We start from the raw sequence: 27,373 nt of genomic DNA on the forward strand, positions 1-27,373 counted from the left end.
CTAAGCTTTTGGTGTTGGGCGGACGAGCTCTTCCCTAGAATCCCTCCCCCGCGTGAGCCTAGCCCTTGAGCACCTGCTGATTGCAGCAGGAGCCTGGTTCCCGGAGAGGGCACCTCTGGGCCCCCTTGGAAGCTCGGTAATGAAAAGCCTCCCCTTCCTTCCCAAGTTTCAATGCAGCCCCATTGATGACCTTGCTGCAGTTAAGGACCTGAATGCCAAGGGCATGAGCCCTGCCTGCCCAGCCGCTACTCCCTCTGCCTCTTTTGCTTTTCTGAAAAGCTTCTGAGCTGTGAGAGAGGCCACCTTTCAGGCAGATCCAGCCCCTCCTCCTTGCAGCTGAGTCTTTTCTCTGAACCTGCCGCTGAAGAGACAGACTTCAGAGAGCAGCCTTCCCTGGGGAACGTGAAGCCAGGGCAAGGGGATGATTTTGTATCTACGAGTCTCTGAATCTTTAGAGCAGTGATCTCCAGAGGATGCACCAAGCAATGACTTGGAAAGCTGCCCAAGTTCTCTTGAGTGAAAAAGGCAGGTCTCAAAAGCATATATAGTCTATGATTGCATTTTTGATTTTTTTGTTTTATTTTTTTTTAATGTCTGTTTATTTTAGAGAGACAGAGTGTGAGTGGGGCAAGGGCAGAGAGGGAGGAGACCAGAACCGGAAGCAGGCTCCAGGCTCCCAGCAGTCAGCACAGAGCCTGAGGCAGGCCTCAAACTCATGAGCTGTGAGATCGTGACTCGAGCCAAAGTCAGATGCTTAACCAACTGAGCCAACCACACAACCCTGCATTTTTGTTTTTTTAAAACAATACTTGTCCATCCATTAGTCTATCTGTCTATCCATTCATCTGTTAGTGTACACAGAAAAAATATGAAAGATTGGATACCAAATAGCTCTGGTACTCCCTAGGGGTGGGAATACATATGACTTTCATTTTTCTGTGTTCCATATTTTTGTGATGTCTGTATTTCTACAATGAGCATGCGCTGCATGCTCATTTTAGAAAGCAGTAAATGGACTTAAAGGTAATCCAGCCGTACCAGTCAGAGTAGGCCCGTCTCGAATCAGGAACAAATAACCCCAGATCTCAGTGGCTAGAACAACGAACGTTGGAGTTACAGTTGCGATAGCGTCTGGTTTCTGTGAGAGCAATCAGCACCGCCCAGGGCTAGGCTGCGTGCCACCTTCAGTAGTGACTGAGGACCGGACTGTGACTTTCCTTGAGTGGGTAGCTCCACAAGAGCGCATACAGGATCAGTGTACAGATGCTCCCTGTGTTTCGTGAGATTCATAGAGAAGGGAATGGGAAGATGCAGTGACTGTCCCCGTTCCTCAGGGAATGGCAGGGGCTGGGGCGTCCGGACACCAAGGCTGGGGCGAGGCCAGGTGGGGCTGTGGGGGAGCACAGTCTGAGGAAGGCTGAAGACACTTCCACGGGAAGGTTCAGGACGGAAGAGCAGTGCCAGCCCCTCTGCTGGGGAGGCGTGCCCGCGTCAGCCCAGGCTTCTCCACCGCCAGGGAGCTGAGAGCTCTGCATGTGACTGATGGCGTTGTCATAGCTGCTCAGTGTGTCCCTCCCCGTCTCTCTCCTGCCTTTCAGTAGCTTTGCTCCGCGCCTCTTTATCTTGCTCCAGCTGTGACTCAGGAGCTCTGCATAGTCTCCCTCCCTCGCATGCTCTTCGCATGAACGTCACCCGCAGGCTTTTGTGCCACCACAGCCTCTCCTCTGGGAGCAGGACAGGTCCGGTGCTTCCAGGTCTCGTAGATGCAGAGACCCGCCCCTCATCAACCCCCTGCTTGCTGCCGTCCCTGGGCACCCTGGGAAGGCCACCATGTTTCTATAAAATGATTTGTGTCCTTTCTCTTTCCTGCACCTTAGGAAAGGACAGAGTTAGTGTTTATTAAACACCTACCGCATGCCAAGTGCTATACACATATCCTCTCCTTCATTCTTCCTAGCTACATGGAGGTAAGTTTTGTCGTCTCATTTTTTTAGAGATGAAGTGACTCAGAGAGGTTTGGTGATTTGCCCAACATCACACAGCTAGTAAGTAGGGCAGCTAAAATCTGATTTTGATGCCCCAGGTATCAGGAGGCCAAGACTACTCCATCACCCAGCACGGTTAATTAAAAAGTACAAGCCCAGCAAGGCATTCCTGCCTCCAGAAAAGTTTGCTCAAGAACCACTCTGAACGGCGGGCTCTTCTTCCTAAACTCTTTGGACCCTTGTGACTTTCCACTTGGCTGCCATTTGGTTGACCCTCACTCTGGAAGAGTTGACTCACTCCTGTCAAATTATACCAACCTGCTCACATTCCTGCACTCCGTACCGCGAGGTTAGCCCTGTGCTGGTCTGGGAGCAGCAGGGAGAATCTGAGGAGTTTCTGTTCTAATCAGCCGACAGCAGTTCCTTTGCTTCTTGTCAAGTCTTTCCTGAGCACCCTCTCTGTGTCAGGCCTTGTGCTGGGCACACAGGATGCAAGGATGCACCTCACTGGTCCTGGCCCTCCAGGGGCCTCTGGCCTGGCCTTGGGTCCTGGTTGGTAACTCGGCTTAAGTCTTTTTCCTTGGAGTCCAGCTCCAGCATGTTCGAACACCTTCCGTGCCCTCTTTGCTGGGCCAAACCAACACCACCTGCCTGCCTGCCTGCGGTTCTCGTACCTCAGCCAGCTCTGCCTGCTTCCCGTTTACTGTTCCTCTACCCCCTTCCCTCTCTCCCTGGGCCAGCAGTACCTGGTCACCCACAGCAGCCTGGCGTTGTCTCAGTGGCCTGGGCCGCATCGACGAGCCGCTGGAGCCGGGCCACACACATACCTACTTGCCATCCTCAGCATGATCTCCTCAAACCTGGGTGCAAGCAGCAGGTGCCCACCAGCCTACGAAGCAAAGCTGTCTGAGGTGCAGGAAAGAAAGGCCCCTGGTCATTCTGGGAACCTCCATTCAAGGGTGTTGTGGCCCCTAAACTAGCCTCAGTGATGATGTCACACTTGCTACCTTGAACAGGGGTGAACGATGCCAAGGACTTCCTAGACTGGCCGCGCCCCTCAGTTTTTGTGTCGGGGCACTGGGCAGAGCCTTCTTGCAGCTCACCTTCCCAGACTGGATGGCCCGTCTCTACCGTCCCCGAGCTGACTGGTGGCAGGGCACTGAGCAGCAGAGATGACCGGCTGGCGTGAGTTTTCTGCTAGTTAGGGATGCTCCCTCGGGGTCCCCTGCAATGGGAGCCAGCTGCAGGGACGGGGTGCTGGGTGAGGCCTCTGAGACCCCCAGGGAGCACCCTCTCCTCAGCTTCTGTGGCCCCACCAGCCCTGGCTTTGCAGGCTGCAGGTGGAGGCAAGCTCCGGAAAGGCTCTCAGAAGCTGTCTGTAGTGGTGGATGCTTCGCACAGCACTGAGCCGCTTTGGGGCTGTCATTACTCATGCCCACCATGGTTTGATAAAAGGCTTTGATTGTTTGTTTTTAGGGGTGTGAATGTTTTTTTAAATTTTTTTTCAATGTTCATTTTTGAGAGCAAGAGAGACAGAGCATGAGCAGGGGAGGGGCAGAGAGAGAGGGAGAGACAGAATCGGAAGCAGGCTCCAGCCTCTGAGCTGTCAGCACAGAGCCTGACGTGGGGCTTGAACTCGCAAATCACAAGATCATGACCTGAGCTGAAGTCAGACGCTCAATGAGCTGAGCCACCCAGGCATCCCCAAAAGCTTTTTTTAAATAGCTATTCTGAACATATCAAAGGCTAAGGATTATAAAACCAAGAAAGGCAAGATCCTCTTCCCCACCCCCTGCAGCAGTTACCCAGGTTGCCTCCACCCCCTGCTGTGGAGTCTGGCCCTGACTGGGTCAGCAGGTGGTGTGTCCCCTGCAAGCTCATGTGATGCTGGGGCTGTACTCTGCTTCCCACTGCTCGGTGCTCCAGGCACCTGCTCCCCAAAGGCCTTGGAACCCTGAGAGGCCATCTGAAGCAGGGGAGGATGGTCTTGTGCTCACTGTAGCTTCAGGCGAAGGGCGTGCTCTTCTCTTCCAAGTTTGGGCAGTTAGAAATACAAGCCTCCACTCATAAGTAATTGGATTCCTGCATTCACCAGGTACCAGCATGGTTTGCCTAGCTGTCTGCCTACCCGTCTATCTCACATACTTCCATAGTACTTGCTGTGTGCCCAGCACCGTTCAGAGTCTTTTTCATGCTTTAATTTACTAAATTCACAGCAATCCTATAGAAAAGACTGGTACTGTCCTCATCCTACAGATGAAGAAACTGAGGCAGAGATAAACAATTTGCCCCAGGTCACATAGTCCGGAAGTGGCAGAGTCCAACCCTGAACCCACAAACACCAGGCCCCAGAGCCTGGCTTTGTCACCTTCATGCCATATGGCCACTTCCCACAAGCCCTGGGAGGGGCTGGGGCAGTGCCCCGACTTCATCTGTGTAGCCCAGCCGGTGAGGGCTGCCGGAGGAGTGCGGCGGGTTCCAGGAAGGCAGAGCCTAGCGCCCGGGTGTGAGGAGGCCTTCCCAACCACGGGAATGAAAACAGACCTGGGGACAGTTGAGGATGTCGGCCACCTCCTCGTGTGTAACACCGACTGGCACCTGCCAATGAGCTCAGCAGTGGAGCAGTGCTCTCAAAACTCCCTCTTTGTCCCCAGCAACTGCCTCCAGAGGCCAGACTGGCTCCCTGAGTGGCCCATTGCAGGCCCCGCTGGCACGTGGACTGCAAGCTGGGGATTTGGGGGTGCTCTGGCAGCCAGACCGCCCACAGTGCCACGGACGCATTCTTAGAAAATGAGGGCTTAGGGAAACGCACCAAGCAGGAACCGAATGGCCTGGAAAATTGGGCCAGTTCTTGTCCGGGAACAAATGTCCATTGCAGGCAGGTGGCTTCTGAGAGTCTCCATGTGGCAGCCACCCCCTGTCTGGCATGCGCTCCCCGCTGGTGTGAGTGTGCCTGGGCCCCAGATCCCGCATCTGGCAACAGCGTCCGGTGAGAATTAAATAACACTATTCTTATGGAGAGTAATAACCTTTCTCCATGTTTATGTAATAACAAGGAACAACTCAGTTTGAGAAAAACAATGTGTATGTGGAACAGAAGTTTAGCAGAATCGTGAGGCTGACACTCCGCTTCATTTATGTACTCATTTGTGCACTGGTCAGATACCAAGCACTCTGCACTCACCGGGCACTGTGCCATGGGCACTCTGCTAGAGCAGAGCGAAGCCCCATCGTCATGCAGCTCCCATTCTTGCAGAGAGGTGGCCAATGTACACACAGGTCAACATGTTAGGTGACAATAGATGCAGCGGGGGTAAACCCTGCAGGGGATAGAACCCTACTTCAGACAGGGTGACATTTGAGCAAGGACACACGTGAAGTGGTACACAAGCACTGCAAATATACTGGTCAAGAACATTCTAGAAACAGGGGCCTACCAGTGCAAAGACCCTGAGGCAGCAGCCTGCTCGAAATGGCTGGCAGAGGCAAGCCTGGGAAGCACTGGACTGGAAGCCTCTAGCATCCCATCCAACACAGTGGCCTGATAACTGTCATCTGGATAGGGGCATTTTCTGGTTTAAGGTGTGGCTGTCCAACAGCCTGGCTGCTGGGGGGGTCTTGAGTTTGTGGGGGGCAAGCAGTGGTTCTTCAAAGGTGGGAAAATCAGAGGCAGGCCAGCCAGGCCCCCTGCATTATCTGTTTGCTACCTGGGGGAGGGGTGGGGAGAGTCATTCATCAGATACTTTCTGAGTGGCCATAGGGTGCCCCTCAGAGGGCTGGATGTAGGGAACAAGAGGAGTTAGATACAGTTCCTGGCCGCCCAAGCCCCAGCGTGGTGGAGCAGGGGCCTGCGGGGGGCTGGTGGTCAGGTGTGCAGAGACAGAGAGCACATGGGCCAGGGCTCAGCCCTCCCTGCCAAACCTTGGGAGGGGCCGTTGGGCAGCCCATCTCACATACCTCAGGGCTTTTTCCTGGAGGGGCAGCGGGAGAAGCATGGAGCACAGGGGGAGGAGCAGGGTGAGCCTGGTGGGTCTGGTGCAAAATGAAAATGCAGGAACCTCATTCAGAAAGCAGGGGAACATCAAAGTGCCATTAAAGGAACCTGAGCTTTTTCTTTTTTCCGAGGTCTCTCTCAGGGTGTCATGGTACTTTTCATTTGCTACTTAATGTCCTTCTAATTAAGGAGAAATCAAAACTTTAAATTATTAGTGTGGATTTTACCATTCATCTTTTTTTAAAATGCTTATTTTTGAGAGAGAGGCAAAGTGTGAGTGGGGGAGGGGCAGAGAGCGAGGGAGACAGAGAATCCGAAGCAGCCCTAGGCTCTGAGCTGTCAGCACAGAGCCTGATGCAGGGCTTGAACCCCCAGCCATGACCGAGCTGAAGTCGGCCACTTAACTGACTGAGCCACCCCGGCGCCTCTTACCATTCCTCTTTATACTGTACGAGGCCAGTTTTAGATGTGTGTATCAGAGCATTTGGCTTGCATGTAGTAAGAGATTACACAATGACTCGTTTCTAGAGGGTGCCTTGCATGGGCCAGAAGGACAAATTCAAGCCAGACTCAGGAACGTTGGAAGGAGGAAGGCAGGAAGCGTATCCTCTCATCAGCGTCTAGAGTGTCCCTGCCCCACAACGCAGGGCACATGCGCATGAACCTTCAAGCCCGACAGCCCCCACCGCCTGCTGGACCTCCATGCTTTGTCTGGGCCAGGGACAGGTCGTGGGGAGCTGCAGCCAGGCAGCTCAGGATCTTTAAACCTCAGCCTCAAGACGTGTGCGAACCTGGGTCGGGGTGGGTAAGAGGCTCCCTCCCGCCTCGACTTGTCCTCCAGATGCCACCCACTAGGCATCCTTTTGTGATGCCAGCCAGGGGCAGGGAGGGTGGGGACAGCTGGCACCGTGCTACAGCCGGGATGCCGTGGGCACTCGTGCCCAGCTGCTGCTCCTTGTGCCCGGGCCTCTGCCCGGGGATGAGAGCTCACACAGCTACAGGGCAGGGGTGAAGAGGGGGAGGCCAGCCCGCCTTGGGGCAGCCAGGACAGGAGAGCAGGCTGCTGAGAGACAGGACCAGACATCACCTGACATTCCATGACTCTGGCTCTTTGTAAGACACAGACTCCAGGATACATATTAGGACTTTCAAGGTGGTAGGACAAAGCATTCGAACTCAGGTGTGGGACCCTCCTGAGCCTAGGACCCCATGTGATTGCACTGGTCACAGACCCACAAAGCTGGCCCCAGAGAGAAGAGCCAAGGTCATTCTTCAGGTCACTCAGCATTTCTGGGCCTCAGTTTCCTTTAGGTGAGACAAGGTGACAGGGTTTACCTGAGTCCTGTAGTGAACGAGGGGCTCACTGCAAGGTCACGTGTGGACAGGGGCTGGGAAACCCCCAGAAACCAAGGCCTCTGCTGGCCCAGCCTCTTTATCTTGGGCTCATGGCAGCTCTCCTTCTCTGTGTCTCCCGTTCTCCAGCGCCCAGCTGCCTTCCTCTGTTTCCTTAGGTTATGTCCTAGTGTTAATTGAGCACCTACATGTGCCAGCCGTGTGCTCAGCACTTTGCATACGCCTGGTCTTCACACAGCCCTGTGCTGTGAGAGTAATAGCAGCGAGTGTGAGTGTGTCCTGTGTGCTGGCCTCCACGCCAGGTGTGTTCCCCACACTACTGGATTTAACCCTCCGACAACCCTGCGAGGCACGTTTATTATTAGTCCCTTTCTGCAGATGAGCAAACTAAGACCTGATGTGGTTAAATACCTGAATGAACAACTCTTGGGCAACGTTTGAACCAGGCAGTGAGGACTCCCCACCCCCCACTCTCAAGCCCTGCATTACGCTCCCTCCCCATTGACTCTTGGCTTCTGCCCCTCATCCCTGGCCGTGCCTAGGGCCCCCAGGACCTCCCAAGGCGTCTCTCTGTAGAATACACGTCAGCTTCAGCTTCTACCAGGCCCAGCCCTGCCTTAACAGATCCCCAAAGGAGGGACTCCCAGAGGCCCAGCTCACCTTCTCCCCGGGTCCCGGCATGGGTCGCTGGCCAGCCTTTGGAGCAGCTGCCGTGGGGCGGGAACCCGCGCTCCTCTGGCCACAGCTGGGGCTGAACAGGGGAGTGGGGTCACGTGACGCAGAAAGACCTTGGCTGCCCCTGGCGGCTCCTTGAACAGGGAGGGTGGTAGAAAGCGGTGTCCCTCATCTCGGCTGTGGATGTGGGAGTCCAGGGACTGTCCACCCTGACCTGTCCTGTTGAGCCCAGAGTTGAGGCTCTGTGTGAGGGAGGATGGAGCCAGCCAGTCCTAACCTTTGTCTAAGCCACACTTCCGTCCAGAGAGCCTTCCGTTCCAGAGCCCAGAGCTGGGAGCCCCTCTGGCATGGCGGGCGGGCCCTCCTCCTGCACACATGGGGCGAGCCCCTGGGGGGACGCCTCCGTGGCTGGGCTTACCTCGCTGCCTTCCTGGCCCCGGTGCCACTACCCCTGTCATCTGCTCCCTTTCACTTGTCTTTCTGTTCCTCCTGCACCTAGCAGAGCTCCGCCTGGAAGGGAACTTCCTGCACCGGCTCCCCAACGAGGTCAGCACCCTGCAGCACCTCAAGGCCATCGACCTCTCCCGGAACCAGTTCCGTGACTTTCCTGAGCAGCTCACCACCCTGCCGGCTCTAGAGACCATCAACCTGGAGGAGAACAACATCGTGGGTGAGCGGCCCTGGCCGTGCGGGCCCCGCGCCTCCCTCTGTCTGCAGTTCCGCCCTCTGCCCTCCCTTTCCTCGGGCTCGCAGGGTCACGGGGCATGGACATGGGGCTCCGGGGTCAGACTTGCACAGACCTGCGGGCCAGGGTGACCCTTCCGGTCTGAGACCCCTGAGCACAGGGCACTGAGCCCGGAAAGGGAACCATCTGGAGACCCTGCCACCTGCTGGGGCTGGGTTGCACACCCACTTTCCCCCTGCAAGTAGAAGGCCTGGGCTTCCTCCCAGTCTGCCCTGAACCAGTGGGCCGCCCCGGCCTACAAGCTCTCTCTCGCATCTCCGCTGGCCTGGGCAACCTCCCAGACCCTCCAGCTTGGACCTTATGTACATCCCCTTCCACCTAAGTTCCGCAGCTCTTCACTGTTAGTGAGCCGGGGCTGCCAGGCCAGTGTGTCCAGGGCAGTGCCTCTGTGCCTTCCGTTGTACACATACACTCCCCCCCAGGGAACCCGAGGGTCTCCACCCTGGGTTCAGAGTGCCTTCTGCAAATGGCAGGCCCAGAGGGTGGTCCTTTCCTCCTTGTGGGCATCCTCTCCAGCTGCTCACCAGGGTCCCTCTGTGCCCTCCTCCCTGGCTCCGTCCTCTGGCTGCCTTGGCTCTCAGCAGCCCATCTTCAGCCTTAGTTTGTGCCCTCTCACGTCGCATCTGATGTTGGCCATGTCAATAATGACCCCCTCTGCTTCTGCTTTTATCTTTGTGACTGCTTTCATGGCCATTATGCCATTTGACTAAAAGCAAGAGCTCTCCAGTGGCTTGGAGCTGGGCGGAGAGCGGCTGCCTCCCACATGTGCTGAGGATCCCATCTGTCAGGGATGCTGCTCGAGGACCCTGGCCGGGGTGGGGGCGGGCAGGACCAAGTAACCTCTGAGGTTTGGAATCTGTTCTTTTACGGAGGAGTAAACTAAGGCTCAGAGAAGCCGTGAGAGTGCATCATGTCGCACAGTGAGACTGCAGAAGTGCCGGGCCAAGTATACAAGACTCTAAAACTCGGCTCTGTGCCCGGGAGGGGGTGCCTTGTCTGGCCCCTAGGATGGCCCTGGGGCTGGGCTCTGGTTTGGACGTTTCCCTCCCAAGACCAGGATCCCTGAGTGCCTTTGGCCCCACATTGGCTCCCCAGTCCCTTGAGCCCTTGTGTTGTCTTTGGGTGGAAGGCACATGTCCAGAAGTGCCTGTCACCGTGAGGCTCTCCCTCCTATGCTGCCATGGCTATCTGGGGGTCTCGCCCTGAGCCCTTCATTCTCAGCCAGGCCCTACCCACTGGGCCTTTCCTCCCCCACCTCCTGGTCTCTGAGGCCATTCCTGATGCCTCTGCTTCCTTCTGCTACTTACCTGAATGGGGCAGTTACCACGCAGGGGCTACTCTGAGCTGATGCGGAGACCAGAACGGGGCTCGAAGCTGCAGGCAGGCAGGCCTGGACAGGTGCTGGCCATTGGGCCCCCCACCCCCGCTTCCTGCCCGCAGCCCCGGAAGAACCCATTACCTCTCTGAGCCTCAGCTTCTTCTCAGCTTTTAGACGGAGGTTCTCCCTCCACCCCCACTCCCAAAGGCAGCTTGCCCCAAGCAGGGGAGCAGGGTGTGGGGCCCTGCGTGCTGGCTGCAGTACAAAGCGGGCAGCTCAGGGTGCTACAGGTCCCCCACTGCTTCCCCTCCCACGAGGCCACCATATCCCTCAGCAGCAACTGTTCCCAAAACAAAGAGGGGCTGTTTTGACTCATTCTCCTGGGTAGGTATCTCTTCCTGCCTGTGAAGTGACAGTGATAAGTACATGTGGGAGCTCCTTACACTTTACCAGGAATGCTCATGCACAGGCCCAGGGCCCACTTGCTGGATGTAGAAACTTCAGTCTAAAAGGTTTCTCCTGGCCTTCACAGCCAGGGCTCTGTCGTACACCTGGCCAGATGAAAGAGACAGCTACCCCGTGCTTTTTCCCAGCCAGGCCCACCTATGCAGAGCCTCCTGAGGCCCAGCCAGGGCCAGGCCCAGGGCGTATGGACATGCTGGAGACTGCCCCTATTTGGCAAAGACCCTCGCTTTCCCCAAAGTTCGGAGGCTCCCAGAGGGGCTCGACTGAGTCCAGAGCCTGCTCCTCTGCGGGAGGCCTTGGGGTTCTCCCACATGCCCCCCAAATGGGGAGAAAGCTGCTGTTCCCATGCTGGGGTCTCCTCACCTCCTTGCTCTACCTCTCTCCGAGCCACCCTAGTTACTTGGATTGCTTCTAACTCTCCAGAATAGCGGGAAGGCCAGGCTACAGTCTTCATCGCTCGGCTGGATGGAGGAGGGCTTTAATCGGTGAGGAAGGTGAGGGCTACACAGTCCTTCATTATGGAAATAGCTTTGCACTTTTTGCCAGCTGCAGCTGTCTGCAGGGTCACATTGGGATAATTGTAGTAGGAGCTTAGGATGCCTTAAAAGTGACTTATTTCTCCCCTTCAGAGCCCACGGAGAGTGTTGAAAACTTTTTTTTCCCCTGAGAAATAAATTTGAGATGCACGAGTTGCCTTTAAGCTTAATTCAGCAAGCAGGAACAAGCAGCTCTGAAGGGGCCGCCCCTAAGGGTAGCTCCAGCCTGGTCCCCAGAACACCCGGAGGCTTGCAGCACCCTGGGAGGGGTGGAGGTCAACTCCCGTCACCTTCTGCTTTCTGAATACGGCTGGTGCCCGATCTTCCCCCACTCTGGGCCAGAAGTGGGGGGTAGAGGAGAGAGGGTTCCAGTTCATGGAGGGGAGAAGGGATGGGCTGGGAGGGACAGGGACACTCCATGCCTGCTCTCTGACGCGAGCTGTCAGCAGGTCATGGTGCTGGTCCTTGGTGCCCAGCGGTAACTGGATGCTCAGGTCATGTATGTGGTACATGGTAGCCCCGTTGCTGCCCCCTCCCCATACTGAGAGTCCTGCGGTCTGTGCATGATGTCTCCATACCCTCATCTCGGAGCTGCCGGGCTCCCCACCCCCACCCAGTGTGGAGCTTGGTGTCTGCCATTCAGCAGGTGCTGGGGTGATTGAGAGCACCGAGCTAGGCAGGAGTTCCTAAGCCCCAAGGCTTGGGCACAGTAGGGCAGATTGTGTCAAGTTGCTGGCTGTGATCCATTGAGCCGTGAAGTCAGATCAGATCCGAAGGATGAGGTCAGAGTGTGATGGAGCACGTCACCCGGAGCGTGGTAATACTGCTCTGTGACTTCTATTTCAGTTTTATATACACACAGACACGTGTCCTGGGCTGTGATGTAAAAGTGTGTTTCTCACTGTGGGTTGTGATGAAGAAATGCCGGAAGCCAGTCCCATGAGTTGTCCTGCAGAGGTCTGGGCTCTGTCCTCAGCCAGCCTAGCCACTTGCCCCCACACTTCACACCGCCAGCTGCACAGTAGTCTCCCCTCTGCTCTTCTCCATCCATGTCTCTGTCCATCACAGTCACCACCGTCTATATCCTCCTGGTGACGGGTACATGACAGGTTTAGTGCCACCTGTTTATCCCCACCTGTCCCCCCTTGCCCACCCTACCAGCCGGCACTCTGAGTCTGAAAGTCCCTCCTCATGTCTTGTCATTTTCTCTCCCTGTGGCCCTTTTCCCCGCCCCCGAGGCCGCAGGTCTGGGCCGGTTTAGGTGAATGTGGTGTGTGCAGATCAAGGGGCCTCCACCCCCCCCCAGCTGGCCCCAGGGCACACACAGCAGCTGATGGGCCACTTCCAGGGTCCTGGAGACAAGCCTACCAGGACATAGGTGTTTTCTCTAGGCGCTCCCCAGAGGAAGAAGATTTGTAGCTTAGAGTGTTTATCCAGACAGCAGCGAGTTACAGGTTTCTGGACTATGGGACGGTATGCTTTCCAAACCAGAAAGTGGTGTGTACGTGCTTCTAAGTTTTTTAGACCAGACCACTTGGGGAAAAGTTGGTTCTGGAAACAGCCTAAGAGCTACCAAGATGAACCAGGCGCAGGCCCTGCCCTCAGGCTGCTTCCAGGCCGTGAGGGAGGTGTGAGTGGAGGCAGGTGGCAAACTCTCACAGCAGCAAAGTCATGGTCAGGATGCCAGGTGTGCCAGGGGGAGGATCCGGGCAGAGGGTGGCCGGCCCTGTGTCCTTGTGAGGTGGGGCTCCCGGGAGAGCCCAGAGAGGGTTTCAGAGGAGGCCGAGACACTTAGTCATGGTGGGTGGTGCCATGAGGACGTGATGGATCACTCCTCCTGCGACAACCCTCCCTCACCCTGGCAGCTGTCACCCATGACTCGAAGGTGGATGTGGGAGCCACACTGAGTCTGCCGGAGAGCTCGATCCTACATAGCAGTTCTTCGTACTCCCGGAACATGTGGGGGTGCAGAGAAGATCAGGTACTTGGGAGACTGCAGTTTGCTAAGCAGGGGACTTTTTTCAGTTAAGCTAGAATCAATTTTCCATAACCCTCAGCTCGCTGGGGTTTTTCCCGGCATTCCAGACAGAGCTGGAGATCAGAGGAGAACAAGCTCTTGCTGAGAGTGTAACAGAGCGATAGCACTTTGAAGGAAAAAGCGAGTGTCTGTATGACGCAGGGATGCTCTGGACCGCAGCTACTTCATCCTGCCCTCATGCTGTTTCACTTCTTACCATCGAAGCCAGTATTTCTGAGTGGGGTCTCTGAGCAGCCCCTGAGAACTTGTTAGAAATGCACATTCTCCGTCCCCAGACCTCCTCAATCAGAAATGCGGGGAGGGGGCAATTTGTGTTCACCAGCCCCCACCCCACAGGCAATACGGATGCGTACGAAAGTCTGAGAACCCCTGCCCAGGCTCTGGCTTCTCAAACCGACCCGCAAGTGTGGACATCACCTGGGGGCTTGTTAGAAGCACAGACTCTCGGGCCCCACCTCGGTCCTCTGGGGTCAGAATCTGCACCTGAGCCAGATCCCCAGGTGATTTCTGTGCACAATGCAGGCTGGTCTGGGGCCGTTCCCTAAAGGCACCAGGTGCCATCTCAGGGCCATTGTCTGTGCTGTTGGGCCCCCCCAGCCCCCCCCCCAGCACAATTGCTCTTTAAGCCTTGCAGAATCCCACAGGGTGCACGCCACAGAGCCCACATCCGAACCCCCCTGGAGTCCTAGCTAAAGACGAAGGCTCCCAGGTCCTCTGTCAGACCTACTGAATCAGAATTTCTGTGGATGGGCCCAGGGGTCTCCGTTTCTAGCAGGTGACCTGGGCGGGGGCAGCAGTGTGTTCACTGAGAATCTGTGCCCCACCCCCCACCCCCACCTCCTGGCTTCAGTCTGGGCCGCGTGCCAGCCCTCAGATGTAAGGTTTCCACGAGTACAGGACGCTTGTCCTGCAGGACGAGGGCGGGTGTGGGGGCACCGTGGGGACCTGGAAGGAGCACGGCTGGCCCAGGGGGTCACCGGCACCCCTGCTGTGGCCCTGTATCGTAGCGTCCTCCCTCTTCTCTGGCGAGCAGGGGCGGGCAGTCCTTCTGGGAGCCACAGCTTCTCTCTGGCCTTCCTCAAGAGAAGAGGTCCTCCTGAATGCAGCCTCCGCTATCCTCCTAGGCTGCGGGCACAGATGCCCGCCAAGACGTCAAGATCGCCCTCCCTCGATGTTCACCTAGCTGTTCCAGCCTCGCCCTGTCCCACACAAGAAACCGAGCAGTGTCGGGGGCAGAGGGAACGCAGCTGTTTCCCTTGGTGGGAGGGCTTCGGCAAGCTGACCGTCCTGAGGGCTTCTGCAGGCTCTGCTTGCTCTCCTGCGTTGGGAGGGGGATGGTAGTGCTGACTTCCACATGCTGCGGGAGGGGTGTGCATGGGGGTGGGCAGAGGAGGACTTCCTGGAGGAGGGGGACAGAGTGGGACTGGTCCTTCTCCACTCCCTGTTCCTCTAGTGGAAGGAAAGGGAAGTCTCACTAGTGCTTCCCCTGGAACCCAGAAAAAAAATTATTTTGGGAGAGAGAGAATGAGCAGGAGAGGGACAGAGAGAGGGAGACAGAGAATCCCAAGCAGGTTCCATGCTGTCGGCACAGAGCCTGACACTTGACCTGAACCAAAACCGAGTCAGACGCTCAACCGACTGAGCCACCTGGGCACCCCCAGAAAATGTTTTTTTAGGCAGAGAAAACCCTGGAGGAGCAGAAGTGGAAATAATACTCTATTTGATCTAAAGAGACAGAAGTGCACAAACTTCTCATTACCCCACAGCTGGCATGCCTAGCATGGCTGCTCTGTAATTACCTTGTTGAATTTGCCTAGACCTCTCTTCCGGACAGGGGGCATTCTCACCCCTCGGCAGCTGAGGCGAGAGGCTCACGGAGGGCAAGCAGCCTGCGCTGGACCATGGCAGAGGCGGGGTTTTATGCCAGGTCTTTGGTCATCCCGGCCCACGTGTCTTTGGTGTTCCGGAGCCCGTCCAGCCTTCACTGGATGGGAGAGGAGGGTGTGGGTCGCTGTGTGAAGAGACAGGTGCCGCGTGCCACGTGGCTGGTAGGATGCATAAACAAGGTGGCAGGGTGCAGAGGGCTGGCTCTCCCCCACCGGCCTCCCCAGAAAGAATGCTGGAGCTGCAGAGGCAGCTCTCCCTGCGAGAGGGCACACCACAAGGCCTCATTAGCTGCTGGCTGGCAAGAGGCTGATTAGCAACCAAATTCCTGCCCCTGAGACAGGTCAGAGCTGAGAAGCTGGCCTCCCAGCCTCCTTCCCCATGAAGCTGCCAGGCTCTCCTGGGGGTGGGGGCTGGTCTGATCTGAAGAGGGATTAGTAAGTGGTGTGCTTCATGCTCCGAGTGCCAGCAAGCTGCTCCGTCAGCGGCCTGTGCCCAGAGCTGTAAAAGTCACCTGCGAAATCAGCAGGTTGTATCTTCTGAGCTCCTCCGTTTTCCACCTCGTACCACATGGGGTTTAGCCAAGGCCACGGTCCCCGCTGATCAGAATTTGCCAGGGAGGGACCGTGCCGAGGCCTCAAGGGCGTTGAGAGGTCAGACTTGCCGCCCACGCTGCAGACCCACCATCGCTCAGTACAATGAAGAAGCGGCAAGTGGGGGATCTCGGCCAAAACAAATGCTTCTGGACACAAGGCCCTGCCTCCTGGCAGACGAGGTGGTGGTTTAAGTGGGGGGCTTGGGTGGCAGCTTTCCATGGCAGGTGCCTTGATCTGTGAGTGCCGGCTGCCCTCACAACTTCCCCTGGGCCCAAGATGCAGCTTGAACCACAAGAAGGGAAGGCTCCTTAGAGTTTCCTCAGGCCTGCCTGCCTGTCTTCACTCCGGACAGACAGCCGAGATCACCCCGTCCGTGGTGGTAACAAAAGCAGAAGTCAGGGCAAACTCCTCTTCCACCTCCTCTGCTCTTCTCCTGGTGGTCTGGGGCCCCCTCCAAGGGAGAGAGCCTCTGAATTGGACTCCACTCAACTCTGACCGTGCTCCCATCCTCCCTCCTTTCCTTTGGCTTCTCAGAGTTCCGTAGCAGAAAAGGCACAGGTCCGAGGCTCCACTTAAATCATTTGCATGAGCACATCCCCTCCCCTCTGCACGCCTCTGTTTCATCCCTGCTGCAGAGTGGGCAGGACAGTTCCACCCTTTGGAGCTGGTGTCAGGGTCCGCTGTGGTCACTTCCCACCAACTGGTGTCAGGCTTGTCCTGCCCTTCAGCCAGCCTGGAGTCCTGGTCCTGTGCTGGTGCTCAGCCTCCTCCCTGACCCCTTGCCCCCCAGCCTGCTGGGCCTCTCGCACTTACCCAGGGACCAGGACACAGGAGGCAGAGGACATTGCTAAAGGGCTGGATAGAGGCTAATTGGTGAGCCACAGCATCCTGGGCAGGGCTCAGCTGGCCAAGAAAGGCTTGCCAAAGCTGTCCTTCCAGAGGACCCTGAGTGGCCAGCCCGCCGCAGAATTGTGGCACTCACCCAGGTCCCTGGGAGCCCATCTCCCCTCCCCTTCCGGATCCACACACCCTGAAGTCGGCTGCTCTACCATCTCTGGTCGCACTCTGGCTTCCGAGGAGGATGGGATTTGAGACAGGCACGTGGTAGCTGAGAAGAGGGAATGATCACTGTGTGCAGGCTTTAAGCCTGGCAAGGATTTGACTAGGCTGGCAGGACTGGGAGGACCCTTTTCTCCTGAGCCTGGGTCTAGGGCCCCACACCTGTCCAGGGGGAAATGTAGCTGATCCTCTCCCTGGGCACTGGGTGCGGACTTCCCTTGAGCACATCTAGCTGCGAGCAGGCTGAGCCTGACCCTGTCCCCTCCCCTCCAGGTACTGTCAAGGATCCCCGGGGAGAATGACTTGCCCTCAAGGTGGCAGCTGTCTGAGTGCCACAGCAGACTCATGCTATCTCCCAGAATGCCCTTGTCCAGCGTGACAGAGTACCAGGCTGTGCCCATGGGCAGCGAGCAGTAGGTGCGGGCATCCCTTGAGCTAGCAAGCAGCCTGGGGAGGTAATCATCACACAGTGCAGGGAGGCTGGCCACCCGTGGAGCCAGGATGAGGGACCGGCTGGGAGTAAACAGGCTTTAACAGCAATTAGTGCGAGTTAGATGTGGCCCCCAGATGTGATGGCGGGGGGTGGGGGTGCTCCTGTTTGCACACCCTGCTCATGTGTCTGCCCACAGGGAACGAGCAAGTGAGTCTCTGGGCAAAAGACCTCTCACACACTTGGTCTCTGCCCAAATGGAATGGCATTCTCTGTGCCAGCCACTGGGTGGTAAAGCCTTGATTATTTGAAACCTCCAATTATCCAGGATGCTCTTGGCATTCTGTTGGTGGCACACAGGCGAACAGCAAGAACAGCAAGCAAAGAGTTGTTTGATGTTTGTTTAAAACAAAACATTTGCACACTCCATTAGGCAGCCGGCCAGTCTCCCGCCAGGCTTCTGTCTCTGTCCAGAGTGCTGGAGAGTAGCTCCTGTGCTCCAAACCTCAGAGCGCAGGGAACAAGGCTTGTAGGAGCATAGACATGAATTTAGGCAGTAGAAATGTTCATTCATTCACCAGTGGTCATTTTCTGATTGGACAGCTTGCTGTGTGTCAGGCACTGTGCTAGAGACAGAGATGGGAGGGACAAGCCATGTTCCCTGGTCTCCCGGGCCTGTGGCATGGTCAGTTACACTAGCTGATACTCAGTGACCATTAACTTCACATCCAAGTATGCTCTTGTTCAGTCCTCATGACAATAACGGGCACTGTTATTCTCTCCGGGTGAGGAAACCAAGGCATAGGGAAGTTAAGTACCATGGCCATGGTCAGGCCGCCTAGGCAGAGAGCCAGGGTTCCAACCCAAGCAGTCTTGCTCCAGAACTCCAGCTATTCACGACAGTGCTTGGTATAGGGACAGATTTTTGCACACAGCTACAGGGAGATTGGAAGCCACAACAGAGTTCCAGGCAAAGCACATAACCTTGGTTGGAAGGAAGCTCCCTTGGAGTGGAGAGAAGGGTCTAAGGTGATGAGGCAGGATTCCCCAAACCATATAGGCTGTCAGCCTCACCCCTGGCAGCTCTGCCTCACAGAGCAGAACAGATAGCATCCCAGGATGGAAGGGCTGTGTGCGTACTTTCACCAGATTCTCCCGTTAAGCGTCATCGGTACATCCAGCAATGCCCGAGCCAGCTGTACACTCAAACCATCTAGGGAGCTTTTAAAAACCCTCATGTGGGGTGCTTGGGTGGCTCAGTCGGTTAAGCGTCCGACTTCGGCTCAGGTCATGATCTCACAGTTCGTGGGTTCAAGCCCCGCATCGGGCTCTGTGCTGACAGCTAGCTCAGAGCCTGGAGCCTGCTTCAGATTCTGTGTCACCCTCTCTCTCTGACCTTCCCCTGCTCATGCTGTCTCTCTCTCTCACACACAAATAAAGAAAAACATAAAAAAATTTAAAAAAAAAGAAAAACGCTCCTATCCAGACCACACTCCATGCCAGTTAAATCAGAATCTCTCGTGGTGGGCTTGGGGCTTGAAGATTTTTTTAAACTCCCCGGTTGGTTCCAGTGTGCAGGTGTGATAGAACCGCTGAGCCAGAACCTTCCATCAGCACCCGCATTCTGTCGTGAAGAAGCTGTAACCTTCCTCCTCCTCCCCGTGTCTGTCCTCTATGTGTGTAGCTATATCACAGCTGGGCCCTGACCACTGGGCTTGGCTGGGAGGGTACAGGGGTGAGCTCTGTGGACTTGCATCTTTCCCTTGGGACTGTCCTTTCACACTGACCCTACTGTCCTCTGGACCCTGAGCATGGCGCCCCAGTCCCCAGTGCCCTCTCTCCTCCCTGTAGCACAGCGCGCCTATCTAGCATTTCCAGAGGGAGCTTTATCGATAAGCCAGAGGCAACTAAGGGCATACGGATAACAAAATAGTGGGCCAGTTCCCAAAGTACAAGTTTCTGCCAGAGAACCCTAGTTGGAGTGGGGAGTTGGCCTGAGCTCTGGCACCTTTCACTCGGGGGCCTGTGGTCCCACTGGGGTGGGCTGCTTAACACGGCTCTCCAGCTATGTGCTGGCAGTGCTCAGTCAGGTTCAGTGGCCTCACCTTAGCAGCTTGAAATTGGCCATGGTGGGGGTATTTGCACTACAAAAAAAAAAAAATCAGTAAATGCTGCAGATGGGATTTTTCCCACCTCAGGGAGTGGGTTGTTAAACATTAGCCAGCACCCCACTGCTCACATCTCCCCACTTCCTCACTGTCTTCAGCGTCTTGACCACTCTCTCCCACCACCACCTTCAGCTTGTTTGGTTTTTCTCGAAGCTGGTTTCCCTTGGGGGTGGGGGATGGTGGGAGGGGGGTTACCTAGCTCATTCTTACCTGGTGGTTATCTTAGGGGCCTTTCTTCTTATTTTTCCAATAGTAAGGGACGTCTTAATTCTCTGACAGTGGTCCTAAATCTGAGCAGAAGGGTTTATAGAGTTAGTGTCAGCAGCCTTCGTTTCCAAGCATGGAGAAGAATTTTCTGCGGAGCCATTTTCACGTCTGTCCCCACCCCTGGGAGAAGAACCTTTAGGGGAGGCGATTACTTTCCCATCTGCATCTCTGGTCACCCCTGCCCTGCCTGACACTGGCCATATACACAGCAGTTAGACATTTCTGGTCCCCCATGCCTGTGTTAGATACGGGCACACTGCTGACTGGAGGGAGGGAGGGAGCGAGAGTCAACCACCGAATTGTCATTCTTTAGGCATTTGGAAGAACTAGAAGAGACCCAGAAGAGCCTGGGGTTGTGGGTGTGTGGGGGGGGGACTGGAGGCAGCGGCCTTCTGGTGGCCCACTTGAGGGAGGTGGTGGGGGGAGAACAGAGACTTCAGCAGGGAGGAAGGGTAGGCACAGCAGAGCAAAGACAGGAAGTCTGACCGGGAAAATAAATGCCAGGCAAGGGCCAGGCAATTTGATTTACTTTTTAGCTGTCTCCAGAGCAGCCAGTAAGACCATGTTGTTTATTTATGAGAATTGTTATCATCCGCCTTTGATCGCCTATCAGAGCCTGGCCGAGGAGTGTGCAGGGGAAGCCCACTAGCCCTGCTCTGCTGGCCAGCCTGGGGACGTGGAGGGGGGAAAAAGCAGGGACTTTCCTCCTGTTCTTTCTCCAAAGCTTGTTGTGAAGGAGGGAAAAAAGTGTGTTTAGGTTCATTAATGGATTCTTTTTTTTTTTTTATTGAGTACAGTTGACACACAATATTACATTAGTTTTAGGTGTACATTATAGTGATTCAACAAGTCTACAAGTTATGCTCTGCTCACCACCGGGGAAGCTACCGTCTGGCACCATACAGTGCTGTTACAGTGGCAGATTCTTTTTTTTTTCCTAATGTTTATTTTTGAGAGAGAGAGAGACAGAGCATGAGCAGGGGAGGGGCAGAGAGAGAAGGAGACACAGAATCCAAGGCAGGCCTGAGGCTCTGAGCTGTCAGCACAGAGCCTGACGTGGGGCTCGAACTCATGAACCTCGAGTTCATGACCTGAGCCCAAGTCGGATGCTTAATTGACTGAGCCACCCAAGTGCCCCAAAGTTGTGGATTCTGAAAACACTCCATGCTCCTCATGGTCTCCCTGAGGTGCCTACCGCATTCTCCACAGCTTGGTAAGCTCATCTTCCTTGTAGTGCATTATGGTCCCCTGCATAATGGCCCCTGTGACCCCATGAAGCCAAGGACCATTTTATAGATGAGAAGTGGAGGTTCAGGGAGGTTAAGGGGCCTGCCTGAGGTTGCACAACTTATTTTTTTAAGTTTGTTTATACTGGGGGACTGCGGAGGGCAGAGAGAAAAAGAATCCCAAGCTGGCTGACAGCACAGAGACTGATGAGGGGCCCAAACCCACTGACTGAGATCACGACCTGAACCGAAATCAAGAGCCAGACACTAAACCCACTGAGCCACCCAGGCGCCCTGAGGTTGGAGCCACCCAGGTGCCCCCAAGGTTGCACAACTCTAGATGTCAGGTCCGAGGTTATGAACTGGGTCCCTTCCCTATGCACTCCCCCAGATGGCCTGTCTTTCATCGGGGGGCTGAGAACGCCTGACCACACAGCGGCCCCTGAGGGCCGTGAGCTCAGCCCGCAGGTCATCAGGGGCCTGCACTGACCTCGGTGCCTCTTGAGGGCAAGGGCTGCTTCTGTGTTCTTCCAGCACCCCTCCCCGCCTCCCACCCCTGCCAGGATGCTCGGTGCAGGGCTCTGCAGGGAGGGGTCTGTGCAGTCACTGCCCCTGCCTGGCTCCCTCCCAGCCTTCTGGAGGGACAGACCAGGCACGAGTAAGGAATGCGCATGTGAACGTGCTGTCTTGTTACAGACGTGAGTCTCCATCCCGCCAGGTTACCAGAGTGTGCCTGCTTGTCTCTCGGGGCATTTTGAGTGGGGCCACGAAGCGCAGCCTCCTTGATCTTAGTGAATTACGTTTCTAGGCACCAAGTGTGCGCCAAGGCTGAGGAATGGGGACAGGCCCGGCCGTGGGCGAGCCTGGACTCTCAAGCAGGAATGTGGCCACAATCACCTGGAGACGCTAAGACGGCTCACAGGGCCTAAGGCGCAGGGCCTGGGGCACAGCCCCTGCATCTTTCTCTGGCACCTCCGATGCCATTGTGAGGAGGTGTCCCACAGGGGCAAACTCCACGCTCCTCAGAGTCTTGGAAAATCAGGAACTCTGGCCAGAAGGAGACCATCCGGGTCGGAGGTGGGACAGCCAGCCACGTGTAAACCTTCCAGTGCGCTCCAGCCCGCCACAGTGTATGGGCGCCATGCTTAGTTTCTAAGCTGCCACGGAAGCCACAGGATAGGGGGCCTCGGACCCTAATCCTAGAAGGGACCTTAGATGTCATGGGGCCCAGCCCCACCCAAAGCAAGAGTCCGAGGCCGCTGGTCCCTCCTGGGTTCTCTCTGCTGGGCGGCTCCCTCAATACCCTTGGCCCCTTCTCAGGGCCCAGACCCCTCCTTTCAGGATCCTTTTAGACCGTGGGTGCCACACGTATGAAGAACAGCACCCTGGAATGCACATATTTTTCATCCTGTCTCCAGCAGGGCCGCCCGGCACAGGACAAGTTTGCCAGGTGGTAGTGCTAATGGTTATTGAAGTAAGGTCAAGCTGACCGCAGGGAAATAATTTCCTCTAAATACTGCCCACTCTGAGTCTGCTTTTATTGATTGCTGTAAGCTGCCACAGATGTAGGCAGGAGTCTGGGATGGCTGTCTGCAGTGGGAGGAGGGTCAGACAGGGCCCGGGCACACCGGCTGCAGCGGCGGGAGGTGACAGGAAGGTGCAGAGGACTGTGTCCCACCCATGCTGCACTCACGGTGTGGAGTCCAGGGATGGGGTCCTTTTTCTCTACTATGTGCCTCCATGTGGCTTTAGGGCTCACCGTGCACTTGGGGCTCTGGGAGAGTCAGAGGAGCGTTATTCTGGCTTCATAAAAGTGTTCTAGGGGCATCTGAGTGGCTGAGTCAGTTGAGTGTCCGACTCTTGGTTTCGGCTCAGGTCATGATCTCGCAGTTCATGAGATCAATCCCTCTGTGGGGCTTCGTGCTAACAGTGCAGAGCCTGCTTGGTATTCTCTCTCTCTCTCCCTCTCTCTCTGCTCTCCCCTGCTTGCATGTTCATTCTCTCTCTCTCTCTGTCTCAAAATAAATAAATAAAACATTTAAACAAAAAGGATTCTAGAACTCCCATCCTACATTCTGCAGTCACAGGCTGAGAGATGAAGTAATCCCAGAATGCCTTCTGGACTCTGCCTCTCATTATCTCTAATAGTGAAGGTTGGAAACAACCTGAGTGTCCCTCTCCATACCATGAGTGACCATGTAGTCATAAAAATGTTGCTGACTTGCAGCCTGAAAAGGCGTTTACGGTCTGTCATAGAGAAAAGCACATTGTGGCATAGTGTCTAGGAGGCCATTTTTGAACCCCACATGCACCTACGCGCACACGCATATTGAAGATGTGGTAAGGCCATATACCAGCACCCTCACAGTGATTGGCTTAGGTGGTGGGCCATGGCTGATTTTGGTTTTGCTCATCAATGTTTTCTCATTTTCTAAGTCCGATGGTCCAATGGCTGGTGCTAAAGAGCCTGTGACCTATAACAACCTCGGTCCATAGATGCCTGGTCCTGACTGGCATATGTGCACAGAATGGGTCAGGCCAGCAGAAGGGCCCCAGCTCTTGAACGTACTGTGGTCAGAGTTGCTTAAGCAAGTGGTGGTGACAGTGGGGCCAGCGTGGTGCCAAGCCTGAACAAACTTATGAGCTAGTTGGGGAGGCAGAATGTTCATTCATGCATTCACTGGTACAGCACATAGTTGTCGAGCATCCTGTGGGCCTGTGCTGGGCGCTGCACTCACAGGGCAGACAGGCATTCATCGGTTGCAGTACACGATACACGATATGTGTCTGGTGTAAAGTGTTGTGGGAGTTTGGTTGTACACCAGAGGGAATGACAGGAGGTAGCCCGAGCTGGAATACAAGGGTCAGTAGGACATCACTGGGAGGTGATGAGGGCATGGCCCACCAGAGAGGGGAGAGTTAAGGCCCTCTTCCTCTCCAGCTGTGCCCAGGCCCAGAGTCTGGCTTCTGCTACCTCCATGACGCCGATGTGCCTTGGTGGCCGTGAGAGGCTTCTTTAACCTCTCCGGAGTTCTGTTTCCCCATCCACAAAATGCAGGTCACTTCATAGTCTGCTCCACCCTCCAGCCATATCTGTCTCTTCTCAGGATGCTGGGAGCATAAATTTTCCTCACTAAGCCTTATCCGGAAACTTCTAGTTGGCCCCTTGGGCTTGTCGCTTCCTGGCTTGGCTGCTCCAGCTCGTTGATGCTGCTGTTTTTGACACAGTCCACCGGCTCCATTGCTCCTTCCTCCACGTTGCTTATACGACTTGACCAGTTGAGTCAGGATGGGGAGCCACAGCCAATCCCAGCTCCACACCTGAGGAGGCATCACTGTCTGTCAGCGGAGGGGTCTGGAGAGCACCGCAGACCCTGGAGAGGCCGGCACCGTGGTAGATTTGGAAACGACGGCCAGGAACCCAGGCAGCACTGCTATCTCTAGGCCGGAGTTGTGGGGATTTGCTCCAAGGCCGGGCCGCACCTGTCTTCATGTCACGCCCAGCAGACCTGCGGCAGGGGCATCATGGGAAGACCCCGCTTTCATGAGCACCAGTCACTCTTCAGGCCCCTGGCCTCCCTGGCCCAGGGATGGAGTCAAGAGTCCCTAGAGAGAAAAGTCCTAGTCCAAACCCCTCTGGAGAAACTGAGGCCAGACCAGTGGTCCCCAGGGGCACGTGGGGAGAAGGGGTGACTTAGCAGCTCCGAGCCTCAGCCCCCCATCTCTGAAGTGAGGCTGTATTGACAGTTGAGGCCACATTGCCCTCAGCCCAGGGGGCCAGCCCTTAGCCAGTGGCTCAGAGCTACCTGCCTGTTGTGGTTACCTTCCAGGGGCCGCAGGGCAGGTGAATGGAGCCCACTCTGGCCTTGGCCTCACCCCGCAGTGTTGTGGGACGAAACACGGGGATCTGGGGATCAAGAACTGTCCTGCCTTCACCGCTTACCATCTTGGTGACCCTGGGCCCTGTCACAGAAAAGACAGTGATGAAAACAGTAAAAACAGACTTTATTCAGGACCATTACAATAGGAGAGAAGAAACTGCAGCACAGAACAGGCTCGAGCCGCAGTGCAGCGTGGGCATGTGGGAATGGATAGCCAAGGAGCAGGGTGGGGGTCGGTGGGTGCAAATTGCAAAGAGGAGGTGTCAGGATGAGTGAGGCTGAACTGGCCTCACAGGATTCTTGCTGCAGGCGGGGGGGGGGGGGGGGGGGGGGGGGGGGGGGGGGGGGGGGGGGGGGGGGGCGGCGCACAGACCCCACCTGGGAGTGGAGGAGGACGACGAGTCTGATCAGATGTCAAGGGTGGAGGATCCTGTCCAAACCAATGTAGCAGGATTCTAAACTAGACAATGAGCCGAACACAGAAGCCCAAAAGTCAGGCTTTTAATTGTAATGGAAAAACTTCAGGGCAGCTGAAGTAGAATTAGAGCGCCTTTGTCATCACCAAGAATCTGAGGCTGTTTCCTTACCTGCAGAATGGGTTATTGTGAGAAACCAGCTAGCACAGCACCTCAAATATCAGTTCCCAGAAGCAGCCTCCTTTGCCGAACCCATTTGCACAAGGTGCTCAACCTCCCTGGACCTTGATGGCCTTCTGTGTCACGTGGGGGTTACAGTACCCTGTGCAATAACTTTAGCTCTTAAAAGCCCAGTGCAAAGGGGTTTTTCTATCTGGGTGATCTGGGGTGGAGAGCATGGTGTCTGTCCCCCCCCCACCCCCCGCCACCTCCCGCCCACATTGCTGGTTGTGTTGGTGGCCATGACCATGACAAAGCAGCTGCTAATTAGTGAAGAAGGTAAAGGCTCCAAGTAAGCAGCCTTTTTCTTCCCAGACTTTTTTAAAAAAATTTTTTAATGTTTATTTTTGAGAGAGACAGAATGCGAGCAGGAGAGGGTCAGAGAGAGAGGAAGACACAGAATCTGAAGCAGGCTCCAGGCTCTGAGCCCCAAGGCAGGGCTCAAACTAATGAACTGTGAGATCATGACCTGAGCCCAAGTCAGATGCTTAACTGACTGAGCCACCCAGGCGCCCACCTTCCCAGTCATTATTGGTTGGGAAAGTGCACTTGGAAGCCAAGAGCCAGCACAGGCAGCCCTTTCCTTCGCTCCCCCCCCCCCATTCAGCAGGGCCCCAGCCACTGGCCGTGGGGAGCAGCAGGCTGCGGGCAGGGTGAAACAGGACGTTAGCATCCACATGAGCATCATGTAAGCACTGCGTGTCTTCCTCTTGCTTTTCCTCCCCTCCCAGGAGTAAGTCTCCTCCCAACCCGGCTTCTGGAAAAGCCTTGTCTTTGCTTCCTTCTCTACCTCACGGGCTCTGGGTCCCTCCCGCCGCCTCTTTCATCATCCAGGTCCTCTCTTCTATCACATAGGCTCCAGCCTGTAGCACAGGTAATGACCAGTCCCTCCCATCACGCTGGTGATTCAAGGGCAGAGAAAATCTTCTGCCTTAAGTAGCTCGAATTTTCTGTGCCACTGGGCCTGGCGTGCAAGGCCATGGACCAGGCCCTGTGCTGACAAACAGCTAGGTCCTCAGGGTACCAAGAGCCAGGTCCCTCAAGATGCCAAGGAAGGGCGAGCTCCTGGCTGCTTGTTCCAGCTCTGGGACACCCGCACGTGCCTCTTCCGGGCTCTGATCAGGTCTCCGTCTCAGCCATCAGCCTGGCCACCCAGTGGTTAGTGACCTGGGTCAAAGTTGCTTCCTCCCACTGTGCCTCAGTTTCCAACTTCCTCCCGGCTCTCATGGTCTCTCTGCCATAACCTGTACAGCCTCTGGCCAGCAACCCACGAAAACGAGGATGGTCAGGGACTTTCAGGTCGGCTCTCCCAGCAGAGGACACAGGCCCACATTGGGGCTTCTGACCTTTTCCAAGTCGTGGCGAAGGGCCCGGGGAGCTGTGGCGCTATCGGGGGGAAATCTCTGGCTCAGCGCCTCTGCCCTGCCCACCATCTCCCATCCAGTTCATCTCCTGGTGGCTCCGGCTCGCTGCTGGCCGAGCTCTGGGGCTGGCACCTTCACGCTCCAGAGCCATGGGCTTGTCCTTGGGGGTGCGGGTGGTGCGCTGTGCAGGGTGCAGGCGCCAGACCCATGAGAGGAGCAAGGGGCCCTACACCTGCCGCTGGGTGGCCGGAGCCCGGCGCGGGCCCGCTGCCTACAGTCCCCCCCTTGCTTTTACCGTCTCCCTGGATTGCACAGGTGAGAAAGCTCAGATCCAGAGATCCTGCCTGGGGCAACAGTCAGTCACTGGAACAGCTAGTCTTCTCTTTCTTTCTTTAAGTTTATTTACGTATTTTGAGAGAGAGAGCACCAGCAGGGGTGGGGCAGAGGGAAGGAGAGACAGAATCCCAAGCAAGCTCCTGGTGACTGGCACAGAGCCCAGTGCAGAGTTTGAACTCAAAAATTGTGAGATCATGACCTGAGCTGAAATCCAGAGTGGAACTCTGAGCCGACTGCTTCCCCCAGGCGCCCCTAGTCTTCTGTTTCTGATTCCAAAGCTCTGGTTAGCATAGTAACCATTCCCACACCCCCACACCCCTAACACACACACAATATCACATGGAATCAAGGTGGGGGTATTCACCTGAAGAATGTTCTGGGCTACAAGTTTCAGAAGTTTTATCCTGGACATGAAGGG

General features: G+C 55.9%; 1 protein-coding gene across 1 annotated transcript in view; it reads left to right on the forward strand.

Annotated features, from left to right (window-relative positions):
* The window catches only part of LRRC20 (leucine rich repeat containing 20), an 87,343-nt gene that overhangs the window by 54,087 nt on the left and 5,883 nt on the right, over window positions 1–27,373 (forward strand). The window contains exon 4 of the mRNA XM_039233307.1: window positions 8,510–8,677. Within this exon, the coding sequence (XP_039089238.1) occupies window positions 8,510–8,677 (168 nt within the window). The remainder of the gene's footprint in view (window positions 1–8,509; window positions 8,678–27,373) is intronic.

Source organism: Hyaena hyaena, unplaced genomic scaffold (assembly GCF_003009895.1).
Source record: "Hyaena hyaena isolate Hyena2069 unplaced genomic scaffold, ASM300989v1 scaffold_73, whole genome shotgun sequence".
Classification (NCBI taxonomy): domain Eukaryota; kingdom Metazoa; phylum Chordata; class Mammalia; order Carnivora; family Hyaenidae; genus Hyaena; species Hyaena hyaena.